At 34.8% G+C, this 14,547-nt stretch overlaps 1 protein-coding gene across 1 annotated transcript in view; it reads left to right on the forward strand.

Annotated features, from left to right (window-relative positions):
* The window catches only part of LOC126778838 (uncharacterized), a 227,626-nt gene that overhangs the window by 203,944 nt on the left and 9,135 nt on the right, over nucleotides 1–14,547 (forward strand). Inside the window, exons 3-5 of the mRNA XM_050502538.1 lie at nucleotides 8,849–8,996; nucleotides 10,544–10,611; nucleotides 13,282–13,429. Of these exons, the coding sequence (XP_050358495.1) occupies nucleotides 8,849–8,996; nucleotides 10,544–10,611; nucleotides 13,282–13,429 (364 nt within the window). The remainder of the gene's footprint in view (nucleotides 1–8,848; nucleotides 8,997–10,543; nucleotides 10,612–13,281; nucleotides 13,430–14,547) is intronic.

Raw genomic sequence — 14,547 nt, forward strand, 5'->3', positions numbered from 1 at the left:
TTTCCTACATCCTTGTTTTCATTAATTATTCGTGTTATATATTTTATTTATTGATTTTGGAAACATATATGAAATATTAATAAAAGTTAACCAACAATAGTTTCCAATATTAAATTAAAACATATTATATTAAAGACAAATATTAAAATTAATAAGACGCAGAACACAAGTGAAATAATAAAAAAAATACAAATTAAATTAGAAAAATGGGAGAGAAATTATTAAAACTTAATCACAACTATATATAAAAATAAATAAATAACAAAATCTATAATATATATAAATATATATATATATATATATATATATATATATATATATTATAGATTTTGTTATTATATTATATATATTATAAATAAATATATGATTATTAAATTAACTTCGCCTAAGTCCTAAGTAACACTTTGGGTGTGACATAAGTCTATTAGCGTCGCGGTAAATTCGTTCGTCCAGGTTTCAGACGTGTTCCGTTTCTAGCTGAGCAAGCGTGCACTCTGTGCAATTAAATATATGCAACGAGCACATCGCTTTGATGTTCGCCGCTAAAATTGAAACGCGATTCGCGATACGTTTACGATTTTAATCGGTTATTAACGATGATTTTGTCACTAACATGCGTTTATAGAACGAATGTTGTTTGTTTTGCATTGTTATGTTGCAAAGCAAAGCAAAGTTGTTGTAAAGCTTTATTCATATCATAAATCCTGCCAACAGCAGAACAGTCTTTCTTTCTCTAATATAATAATTACATGAGAAACTTAATAAAGAAAAAAACTATTATAAAACACTCCGCATTGATCATTATGTCTGGATTATTTCAAACTACCCGCATGAGGTAACACTTTTGTAAATATATTAGTATAGTATTAGAAATCAAGATAGAAATAGTTTTTTTTTAAAAGATATAAATTAAAATAACTATACGACAATAAAGTAAACGTAAATCGACACGTACAATTTACACACAAATAGAACAAAGGAATCGAAACTGAGCAACTGAAATATTATTTATGAGATATCCGCCACAACCGAGAGTCTAAGCAGAAGTGTCTGAAGCCAGCCTGGCTAGCTGATGAGCTCGGCAGAGCCAGTCCCCACTATGATGATCATCACGTCATCAAGTCGCGCCGCAAGGCCACGCCCCGTCGGAAGACATTCCTAACAATAGTATATTATAATTGCGAAAGTAAATCTGTCAATCGGGTACGTCTTCACGGCTAAACTACTGAGCCGATTTTGATGGAATTTAGTATGAAGCATGCTTGAACTCCAAGGAAGGATATAGGCTACCGGATTACAGACTTTTTTTACTTAATACCTGCCTTCTGGATTACACGCAGGCCGCCGTAATCAAGCGGCTGTAATAAATAGATATAACAGCGTTTAAAGGCCCCACAGGCAAAGGTTGGTTTCCTCTTCAGGAGGAGTTATGGTGCTTATTCCACCATATAGCTCCTATAGTTCGAAAACACGTGTATCAGAATTTCTCCCGACACATGCAGCATGAAATGATTTACAAAAACAAATGAAACACGTGATAACTCATCGCTGCTTCCTTCGGGTTCGAACCGGCGGCAATCTTCGATTGATTCAAGTATTCTAGCCGCAACAAAGAAAAATCCAATAGGTATATGTGTTTTTTTCATCTGTTTTATAAAAACAGAGATAGATACAGTTTTTTACCAATTTCCGCGCTGAGCCGCTTATCGTTATCCTGTGCCTTTTTTCATCGTATCCAACGAGAAAAGAACGAAATCAGTTTGTTTATGAAAATTTTGTTAGGGAAGATATCTATGACGAGTACTTTATGTATTATGAAAAAATTATTAGATAAATTGTTCTATAGTCTATAGTCTATTCCCATCATAAGAGGCGTAAAGACGAATAAAAACATTGAATTGACGCGATATCATTGGTTGACCGATTTCGGCAACGGCGGCCAATCTCAAGAGAGATTAGCCAAATACGCAGGAGATATTATAGTGCACAAGTGTGTGCGCAAACACAGGTGCACTCTCTATTCCCTAACTCTCATAGTCCGATAGGACGGCAATCCGACATGACCAGAAAGAGTTCAGGCGCAGTACCAACGGCTTTACGTGCTTTCCGAGGCACGGGCGTGTACACACATCCAAATCCCAGACTCTGGGTTACTACTGAGAATTTTCTGACAGAAAAACCCAATAACTTTTATTGGCCCGACCTGAGAGTCGAACCCAGAACCTCCGGGTCTGCGGCCTTACATCAAGCCACTAAACCAACGAGACAGTCATTAAAATCAAATAGAGTTTGTTTTAAGCTACGTCAGAATACATATATAATTTTGACGTAGCTTAAGACAAACTCTATAACTAATAATTCTAACTAACACCATACACTTTGTCTTTCGTAATTTTGTAGTTTACTATTTTTTTTTTACTATATATACATATACTCCGTAATAGGGTTGTAAATTTATTGTTGGTGTACCTTATTAAATAAATAAATAAAAAATAACCATTAAGACATTGTCCACTTCAGTTGGCGTTCGACTGAGGCGCACGGTGAAAACTTGCGCTTAAAGATAAAGATAAATGATATTAAACACCCCGTCTTATTGGCTTCGCTGGTAGCCTTATAGTTTATTCCAGACTAAATAATCATATTTTTATACAGTATTTATTTTTAATTTTGGTCTTTATATATTTAATTAAGTTCATTATTTAATATATATTAAACGAGGTTTTCGGGTATATACATTTTTTTCTTCATTGTTTTAAATATAAAGTTGTTTAAAGCTGTCGCATTTGTCTAGGTTATATGGCTTTGTGCAAGCCCGTCTGGATCGGTTACACCCGCTCATCAGATATTCTACCGCTAAACAGCAATTCTTACTATTGTTGCGTTCCGGTTTGAAGGATGAGCCAGTGTAACTAGGGACATAAGGTCTTCATTACCAAGATTGGTGGCGCATTGGCGATGTAATGGTTAATACTTCTTACATCGCCAATATCTATAGGCGTTGGTGATCACTTAACATCAGGTTGTCCCTTTGCCCGTCTATCCGGTCTACCTGTTACATAAAAATTAAAAAAATGACAATATTTTTCTGAAGAGGCTAGATTTTAATTGAAAATTAATGTATATAGGTAGTATTATACGATGTTTACTGACAGTGGACGCTCTGAGAGCCTTTTTCGAAGAGAAACCAATAATAATAATAATAATAATTTAAACGAAAACGTTTTTCCACGAGTCGCTTTAAAGTATCGATGGGATTATTTTGACGTTTCTGTGTCATCGTTCTTTTAAAATAATAAAAAAGTTTTAATATTTTTATTATTTTAAACTATGAAGTGAAAATTTGTTTCATAAATGCAATTTTTTTCGGCTTATAAATGTTTCAATATCTTGCCGATTGTATCACAATCAGTGAAGTTCCCCATTTCAAACGTTACGGTGTTTCATAAATATTGACTCGAAAAACCTCTTGAACTCCATTCCCAGGACTTCGGGATTTGTGGCTTTACATCTAGCCACTATTGGGTTTTTCTGTCAAAAATTCTTAGTGGTAACCCAGCGTTCATGTCTATGTCCGGAGTCATGCACTGTATGAATAAACCTTGTCTCTAAAAAATGAGTAGTCTTTTGCCCAGCATTGGGGTGTAAATATTTACGGGCCTTTTTAACAGAAAGGCATGCAGGCAAATGAGTCAGTTGGTAATTGGTCTACACCCTTTGATAATATTAGAAGTATAAACATGTTTTCTTAAATAATATCACTATATGGCTTTTCAATTTACAGCGCCAAGAACCAATAATTATAATTAATATTTTAATTATTAAATTTAAGCACATATACGTTGCCTTTACAATTTTAATACATTCATATAAATTTCTGAAAATATGAACACCGCTTAAATCTTTCAGGTAAAGTGTAAAATATTCAATCATAAAATATATTTCACGAATATGCAGCACTTTATTAAATAGAAAATTAATAAGCTAATGCATGAAAGTGATGTGTTTAAATAACAATAACCTTATGTCATAAGCGTTAAAGTTCATAACCCCTTACAATATAACAAATGAGTTGAAAACATTCACGTCACACCCCTTTGAATACGTGTTTGACGAAAATATGTTGTACCCGGTCCGACAGGGTGGATGTATGGAGATGGAAAGAGACAAAAGATTGGACGGTAAATGAGGCGAGTTCATTACGAATTCAGAATATGTAACTCTATCATATTATTTCCTGGCGCGTTTAGATGGGACCGCTTTATGCAACAGAGCTGACTTGTCATGAATTTATTAAAGTTTTAAAGGAATTATTTAAGCGAAACTGTTTGGAGCGGAACTGGCGTTGTGGTTGAGACAAGTGGAACGTTAACCGATGATTGCGGGTTCAAACCCTTTGCATTTATAATTCAGCTCGTGCTCGACGTTGAATGAGTTCCCCCTGTCGAAAATGAAAATTTACTACATGTGTACCCAACGCCAAACATAGGAGCAGCGTGGTGGAATAAACTCCAAACCTTCTCGTTCATATATATATATATATATATATATATATATATATATATATATATATATATATATATATATATTGAATTACTAATTAAGATGACGGTAAGTAAATTAAAACTATTGAGAGATGATAATCTAATGAATGAGTCTGTGGGTGTGCGTTTGTGTGTTTTGTGTTTGTAGTATGTATTGTATATATGTACAATTTTGAAGACTTTTCTTAGGGCAAATAAAACGTAAGGCAGATCTTATAGTAGGAAAATATATAAGTTTTTTTATATTAAAATATATATGGTTGCCATAGCATGAAATCGTCCATCGTTGACAACACGATTAGTAGAGCTTTGAAGAACACGTAATTAGATGACAAGTACTTAATATTAGACAGCGTATATTCTTATACGTCATTCATTGATACATGCGAATATGGCGTCATACAGACAGAGAATTATATGCCTCAAAAACCATAGTAAGTGTCACGTGGTAGGTCAGGATAACAATTTATACCTAACAGACCTTGAAATTAATTATTTTCTCGCTTTAAAACCGATGATTATTGACATGACAGATCAATATATTTCTTTTAAAAACATAAAAGTTTATATAACAGTATTTAATATTAAGCCATAAATAATAACATTGATTACAGTTTAAGAGATTAAATAATTAGATGCAATGATCATTTTGTTTTATGATAAATAATAATCTAAAATAATTAAGTTATAATTAGTAATCATTTATAAATATTTTACACGTTAACACAGAAATATAAAAATGTCATTTTTTTAAATTATTTAAGTCAAATTTAAAATAGTCCCACCCGACGTAAAGCTGCCCATAATACAGGTCGCATTTCCGCGCTGTACGGCAATGGATAACCTCTGTGCCAAGTAGGACCCGGAGCGACTGTCAAATCCCCTCTCTCTAAGGCGTAATAATTTATAAATTATTACGAGTTAATCCAATAATGTTATTTTATAATTAATTATGACGACCATTACATGGTACCGTAAGTTTACTCCCGAATATCAAAATATCTAATGAGAAATTTAAAGTAAGATTTCTCTGAAAAGAACCATAATAACCGTTATTTGTAGCTGGCAAATTTAGCAACCGGAAGTGGCAGTGAACTCGTCAAGTATGTCGAAGGATCGATGATTGTTGTGCCGCAACAATCATCGATCCTTCGACGATGGAGACTGCCAAACGGCGAACGCAGCGTAGGCCACCTTCCAACCAGTTTCGGTTTACCTGAAGAAGGTAGCGGGACTCGACTGGATGTGGAAGGCATAGTACCGTGAGCTTCTATAATTATCATTCACACAATCATCTTCTGGTTAGTCAGGACTTTTTTTTCATGTCACGGTATCTATATAAGCTTGAATTTTATATAACATTATTCAAAATAGAGGAAAATAAAGTTTCGAATGTATATCGTTCACGTAACTCTTTTTAACCGACAGATGGACAGACAACGGACGTTAAAACTTAAAGCATAACTTTAGTCCCACAGGTAGCGGAATATTCTATATCCCGTAAGTATAACTACTATAACTTGACTGTCCACACTTTTGAGTTGTAACTTTTTAAATCTGTCATTTTAAAGTGAGAACTACCGTCAAGAAGAAAATACGATGACTCATAATGCTTTGGAAAACTAAAGAAGAATAATGTCAGTTCTGTAAGAAAATTCTCGCCCAAAAATTGATTATTTTAGATAAAATTGTGATTAATTTTAAATCTCTTGGACTATTGAGAGCAAACTCGAAACTCACCGCAGAAAACGCTCGTGAAATGTCAGAAAGTGATATGCGATATTGACCGTAATAATTATAATATTTCAAGAATACACGTATCAAAATAGTATATCATCAAAAGTTGAAATAGTATCTCTCATTTAGAAATTATAACGTCATACAAAAATATACAAAACGGGACCTTATACAAAATGTAGTACCCACTTGAGGAACCCTAAACATTAGTACACAGTCCACGGAACCCGCAATGAACACCTGGCGATTTTAAAACAAAGCCAGCTTTAACAATGGAGGTTAATAAATGTATGGAAGCGGTGTGAGGGAGGAAGCGGTAGCGAGTTTAGTTTGGTTGTATGGTACAAGCCGAGATGGCCCAGTGGTAAGAACGCGTGAATCTTAACTGATGATCATGGGTTCAAACCCGGGCAAGCACCACTAGATTTTCATGTGCTTAATTTGTGATTATAATTCATCTCGTGCTATACGGTGAAGGAAAACATCGTGAGGAAACCTGCATGTGTCTAATTTCACTGAAATTCTGCCACATGTTATCCCCGCATCGGAGCAGTGTGGTGAAATAAGCCTAAACCTTCTCCTCAAAAAGAGGAGAGGAGACTTTTAGCCCAGCAGTGGGACATACACAGGCTGTTACGGTATGGTACAAAAATGTAAATGTCTTTTTTTAATACATCATTGATGGTGTCCTCCACGAGGATTTCGTCCATGGCTGCACTTTTCAAGGGAGACTAACTAACTGGACGAGACATACAACAGCGTACAAGCGCCACTCTAACAATCCGTTGAGATGGCTGATTCGGTAAGACAACGACTTTACGTGCTTTCCGAGAAATTGCAATGAGAAACGGCCATTGGTCCGATGCGTAACTCGAATCCAGAACCCGGAAATGGGTTTCGTGGTCGAAGTCGGCTAGGATGACATTATTAGTACGTGAACAATAAACTAATGCCTTGAACATTTATGAATGTGGAGTGATGAATACTACGGGTCTAGATAAAATCACACAGTGGTTTTCGTTTGTAGAAAGACTATTTATGTATGGCAATTATGTATTCGATTAATCACGTGATCAACAATCGATGCGTAGAATTGAATAATTTCGACGAAAGCAAAATTCGAAATCGCTACGATTGTTTTTTTTTTCATTAGTCCACAAAACTGACTGCAATTATACAATTACTTTTATCGAACTGTTACCGACTGTTATCGAATGCATTTTGTCATTGCACGTTGTCATTCGACAACGACGACACACGCTTCGCCGAATGTTAGAAAGATGTTCGTGCAAGTCAATAAAAGGGTGATTGTGTGTCACGCAATTTATTGCAGTTCAGACGTTTGGACAGTAATTACATATATACTGTTTAATGTTTCTTTGTATTGTATATCTTTCGTCTTGTAACATTTTGTTTGCTGAAGATTTTCTGGTCTGTGTCTTGTCTGGGTCTTGTCTTCCTTGAAGGTGTGTTAGTTGTTTTAATTCTTATCTTGTCAATGTAAAGTTTTGTCTCAAACGAAGGTTCGATTGTCAATTCTTGAATCTATGAATTTGAATTACATAACGAATTATGATTTCAATCGCGTTCAATCAGGAAACTAATCAGTTGAACTAATCACATATGGTCCATCAAAGTTAATTTTAATTTTCATCAAAATAATTAATGATCAAATCAATAATTACAAACGACACTTTATCGTGGACCCTTAATGGACTAATTGTCTAACTGCTGGGGTAATACTCCTCTTGTTTATAAGGACATGTCTTTGAGCTTATTCCACCACTCTGCTTCAGTACGGATATATAAATCTAAAATCGCTTGCCTCTTTAAACTTGTGACGTTGTCATAAACAGTTTATTCGTCATCGCCTCGCACTTGTATTTTATGAATGAAATAAATAAATTAGAACAAAGGTCTTTTAAAACCTAGGCGGTCTATTAGACCTAACTATTGTTAACCAACCCTCGACAAAGCTAGCTGTTGTTTTAACCATTCGTGCGCCGTCACACGTGCTACTGACACTCATTTGATTTCTAATGCTCTTTAACTGAAATAATGCTTAAAACTATTGTATTGTTTTTTTTTTTTTATTGAAAACATTATGAATTAAACTATACTTCAATTTTCATTTTAAAATTATTATAATCATGTACGTCAATACAACGTTAAACCAGTTTCGAGCAGATGTTTTCGGTTGTTACCAAATTTATGTTTACCACCTGATAATGTCCCATTACTGGGCTAAGGCCTACTCTCCCTGTTGAGGAGACGGTTTGGAGCGTATTCCACAACGCTGCCCCAATGCGGATTGGAGAAATACATATGTGACAGAATTTCAGTAAAATTAGACACATGCAGGTTTCCTTACGATGTTTCCCTTCACCGTCAAGCACGAGATGAATTATAATTACATATTAAGCACATGAAATTTTAGTGGTACTTTCCCGGGCTTTAACCCACGATCATCGGTTAAGATTCACGCGTTCTTACCACTGGGCCATCTTGGCTTACACATTAGTGTTATTAACTATTAATTTATCAATAATGTTCTTTTCTCGTTACAGGTGGAGGTTGCACGTTTCCCGCCGAGTGGACGGGTAGCTGGTTCCAATCCGGATACTTAGGTTTAATAGCCATCAACTCGACGCACATACAGTTGAAGGGGGAGTGTTCAGAAACTGAATCCTACGACAAGTTCCTATTGTATGACAGGTGAGTCCAATACAACATTATTATTCGATTAATATACGTAGTTACAATGTTTGTCGGTAGATGGCAATAGTAGTACGTTGTGCTACTATTGCCATCTGATTGATATTGTTTCTGAATCGCGCTGGCCAAAATCCCAATTAGAATTATAAGGTGTTTTGTTATGTATATATATATAATAAATAAAACACTGTATTAAAATTTTTTTTATTGATTTTATTTCAAGTGGTGTTTGAGTTCTTGTAAGTGTTTAAAAGGTATAGTTGTTTACCTATTATGTTACTATAAAAACTACCTGGCGGCATCATGGCTGTCTGTGTTTGTATACATATCTATATATATAGATATGTATAAATGCGCCAAAGTATATTAATCTTAAACAGACATAACAAGGTCAATATCGGCTTCGAATCCAAAAAAGCACTTAATGGTTCTTACGAAGATTGGCAATCATAAGGGGGAAACCATTGGTGATAGTTTTTAAGCCATGATAACCTTCTGCGCTCAGACATTACCTTAATCCTCTCTTGACTTGTAGGCCTTGTTTTATATTATATATTATAATATATGGTTTCCACAGTCAGACCATTATTTTATAAAAGAAAGTCAGCGCGAATTTTGTTTCTATAAAATTTTAAAATGCAATAATGGCGTCAGTTTGAGCACTACACTTTATGGACACACTAAATCTTTTATGGCACAATATATTGAGGTTTCACAAGACCCCGAATACTCCCGCAATGTTACCGTTGTTAAATTTAAAATGTTTGAAAATAACTACTTAAAAATAAAGGAAAGAAACTTGTATTTATCGGATTACAGTCTGATGTGTATTCACCAAACCACACGGAGTAACGTGGTGGAATAGGCTCAAATCCCTTTCCTCAAAGAACACTGCTAGGCTGAAACGCCTCCTACCTTGGCCTAGCAGTAAGAGTTTTTTTTTACTTTCACAAGATCACATGTTATAATAAAAGATCTAGAAATATTAACGGAAGCAAAACAACGCCTATTTTCTATCCTGGCGAATTTCGAAATGTATCTAAAATTGTTTGTATTGATTATAATTACTTTCTCATCAATCGTCCCGCTAGTTTAATTGACTGTAAAGTAATATGACCTACATATGCTTTAAGCTGTTATAACTTTTGAGAGACTCAGCAGATTTTAGTGAAACAGGACTCTACGGTACTATTCCAATAATCCATGTAATAATGATTATTATTTAAATTTGTAATTTTAACTTTTAATTTTGAAGATTACTTCAGTCAAAAAGATCAGACAAAAATAAAAAATAATGCCATATATGGTATTATTTTTATATATATATATATATATATATATATATATATATATATATAGACATTTTACGTTTAAAAAGAGGCAGCTAATTTCGATATATCTTATTTACTAATATTAGTTTTTTTTCCAGGTGTACATTTCTGCAATAAATAAGAAAATGTTATTTTTTAGGATAAAATATTTATTCAGTATATATATGCAATTTTTTTTTATTATATGTAATCAATTGAAATTGTATTTATTTTCAGGAGCTTCGACTGCTACAGATGTATGGTCATACATGAAAAGCACAAGTATGTGCTGCAGTATAAAGAAAGTAAGTTAGTTTTGACTAACGCCCCCCTCCCACCTAAAAGACAAACACACACACACACGCGCGCGCGCTTATTAATCATATCTATGTTGTATTCGCCTTTATACGAGTCCATTACTTTGTAGCTACAGACTTTTTATTTGCATAATTCTTGTATAGATTGTCATGATGTCCGCCTGACCGATTTGGGCCACGGCGGCCACTCTCAAGAGAGATTAGCCAACTGCGCAGGACATGAGAGCACTCTATTCCTTTAGTTAAATTCAATATATACTTTGTTCAAGTAGGCTCTTACAAGCACTTTTGAAGCGTCATTTTACAATGTTTATATATATATAATATATATAATATGGACAACGACATTTTAATATTCAAAGTCATAGTTATCGCAAGCCGAGATGGCCTAGTGGTAAGAACGCTTGAATATTAACCGATGATCGTGGGTTCAAACCCGGGCAAGCACCACTGAATATTCATGTGCTTCATTTGTGTTTATAATTCATCTCGTGCTTGACGGTGAAGGAAAACATCGTGAGGAAATCTGCATTTGTCTAATTTCAATGAAATTCTGCCACATGTGTATTCTATCAACCGGCATTAGAGCAGCGTGGTGGATTAAGCTCCATACCTTCTCCTCAAAATGGAGAGGAGGCCTTAGCCCAGCAGTGGGACATTAACAGGCTGTTACTGTTAGTTATCGTCATCGATATCGTAATTATTATAACATATGGTATTTTTTTAAATTTAACCCTTTATAATTTAGTCACTCGACCAATGAGGTAATCGCTTTTCACCTAAGAATCTCGTTTCGACTTGTGTTTTATTCGCCCACCTTTGTAACTAAGAATTTTGAGGCAGTGGGATTGTTTAAATAAAGTAACAGACTGTGAATGTCCCACTGCTGGGCTAAGGTTTCCTCTCCCTTTAAGGAGAAGGTTTCTAGTTTATTATACACCATGCTGTTCCAATGCGCTTTGGTGGATACTCACGTCAGAATTTCAGTGAAATTTGGCTCATGTAGGTTTCCTCACGATGATTTCCTTAATTTTGAACCAGCAATCATCGGTTCAGATTAACTTTCTAACCACTGAGCGATCACAGCACATTTTGACTGTTACGGGTTGTTATTTTATTTTCATTTAAATTTAATTTCTTGACGCTAATATAATTCGTACGTTTACGTAATCGACTGTCCCGGCTCGAATATGTTTAACCGCCGTAGATTGCATTCGGTCGTAAAGCGGTCAATGAGTTTTCGTTAAAGCGAACATATAGTTTATAAAATTTAAATTGAAACCCGCCTGCTAATTTTCTAGCACGAAATTATAATAGTTTTGTGATTTAAAGCTGTTTGTATGAAATCGCCCTTTATGAGTTTTGAAATTAATTCATATAAAACTGCATGGCTTATCAAATGAAATGCAAAACGAGTATTAAATCTAATCGTAATAGTAATTACACATTAATTAATAAATTTTCCGTACACTTTTCGCGTCCGTGCCTTCGTATGTGGTCTTACTATTTTTACTAAAAATAATTTAGACATTGAATTTTACTCATTATTGTCCTTTAAATACAGCCGTTAATTAAAACAACGATGCTTGCGCTAATAGAGCATAGGAGGCTATAAAAATCTATTTAATATACAATATACTTTCATGTATCACAATTTGTCAATATGTCCGTTTCTGCTCCGTTATCCGTTAACTATGATGGCATGTGTCTTTCAAAATGGAACGCACATATAATATAAAGCTCTCACTGTCTTAAAAGCTCAAAGATTATATAAGCATCTTTGTGACGTACAATTATTAAGTCGATAATAATTATGTAGAATATAATAATTCAAATTATTATACTATACATATAATAATACGATTTAATATAATAATAATTTAATTAATAAAAATATAATAATTAATAATTCCAGTTTGTTTTTGTTAAGCTAATATTTAAGAGTTTTAACCATTCATCAAATATTCTACCGCTAAACAGAAATACTTCTATTTCTCTATCTATCTTCGCTCCCAAGGTCGGTGGCGCATTGGCGATGTAAGGACGGTTAATATTTCTTACATTGCCAACGTCTATGGGCGATGGTGACCACTTAACATCAGGTAGTCCATTTGCTTCGTCCGCCTACCTATACCATAAAAAATAAACGATACGAAATCAAATGATTGTATTGCCTTTCTCTTGACGGGTGAGATGCTACTTACAAATATATTTATATTTACAAGCTATTCGTCAGTTAAGTTTAAAGTCCGTGACACGAAATCGCCCATGGGGTCAGGAACTATATACCGTTCAAATATTTTTTTTTTTATAGAATAGGAAGGCGGACACCAGATGGTAAGTGGTCACCAAACGCCCTTAGACATTGGCATTGTAAGAAATGTCAACCAACGCTTACATAGCCCATGCGCCACCAACCTTGGGAACTAAGATTTTATGTCCCTTGTGCCTGTAATTACACTGGCTCACTCATCCTTCAAACCGGAACACAACAATAACAAGTACTGCTGTTTTGCGGTAGAATATCTGATGAGTGGGTGGTACCTACCCAGACGAGCTTGCACAAAGCTCTACCACCAGTAAATTATTGTACCACCAGTAATATTGGAACGTTGCATGTATGTATGATGAATAAAATTATTTTTGTCACACTTTCAGCGTACTGCAGTCAGAAGGATTCGCTGTCGTCGATTTGCGACGAGATCAGCGGTGACGCGCCGTTGTACTCAATGTTCAGGAAGGAGCCGAGGCCTGAGCCACAACCGTGCCCCTTCCACCCAGCACCCTTCACGTTCACTTACAGCAGGTTTGTAATCATGATTATATAATAATCGCTTAAAATACTAGCTAATATCTTCGTCGATAGCATGTGGTCACTTATGTACCGTTGTTATATTCAAGAAACTAGACTGCTTACGTATTTTAGAATCGTCTACGAGTGGAAGTCGAGATGGTCCATTGGTAAGAACGCGTGAATCTTAACCGATGAACGTGGGTTCAAACCCGGGCAAGCACCTCTGAATTTTCATGTGCTTAATTTCTGTTTATAATTCATTCCGTGCTTTACGGTGAAGGAAAACATCGTGAGGAAACCGTCATGTGTCGAATTTCATCGAAATTCTGCCACATGTGTATTCCATCAACCCGCACTGGAGCAGCGTGGTGGAATGAGCTCCAAACCTTCTCCTCGAAATGGAGAGGAGGCCTTAGCCGAGCAGTGGTACATTCACAGGCTGTTATCTTAACCTACCTACGAATAACGGTTGGTAGGGTGAAGGTGACAAATAGCGGTGTTTCCTTAATTAAACGTAAACGATAATTACACACTTCTGATTACAATCGTAAACAAAAGAAATAGTTTTGTTAAATAGTAAGCTAATTATTATTATCAGTCGCCATACAACTTTAATAAGTAAGACCGTTTATTATGTTAGATTAAACATATAATAATGGATATCATATTTATGTATAATTTTTTTTAGTTTGAATATAAATATTATATTGATTAGTTTTTTTTTCTTTAACACATTTTGTTGTTAGTAACATTTTATAATGACTATAAATATTGCATTGCAAAAAATAAATATAGTTAATTATTTTATGGCATTACCCCCATTGACATTAGGCAGGTATTAAAATATCACAGTCATTATGAAGGTAGAGAATATTCCGCAATATTTCACTGACTCACTCGCTCACTCACTTCAAATCGGTACACAACAATACTATGTGGTGAGTGTTTTGTATTTACCCATACAGGCTTGTTAATTAAATATATGCACTTCTGTAAATTTGGAAGGCCAGTTGGCCTGGTTGGTAGATACTTGCCTTTCACGCCGAAGGTTGTGGTTTCGATTCCCACCCAGGACAGACGTTTGTGTGCATGAATATATCTGTTTGTCTTGAGTCTGGGTGTAATTATCT

The sequence above is a fragment of the Nymphalis io genome, chromosome 27 (assembly GCF_905147045.1).
Source record: "Nymphalis io chromosome 27, ilAglIoxx1.1, whole genome shotgun sequence".
Classification (NCBI taxonomy): Eukaryota; Metazoa; Arthropoda; class Insecta; order Lepidoptera; family Nymphalidae; genus Nymphalis; species Nymphalis io.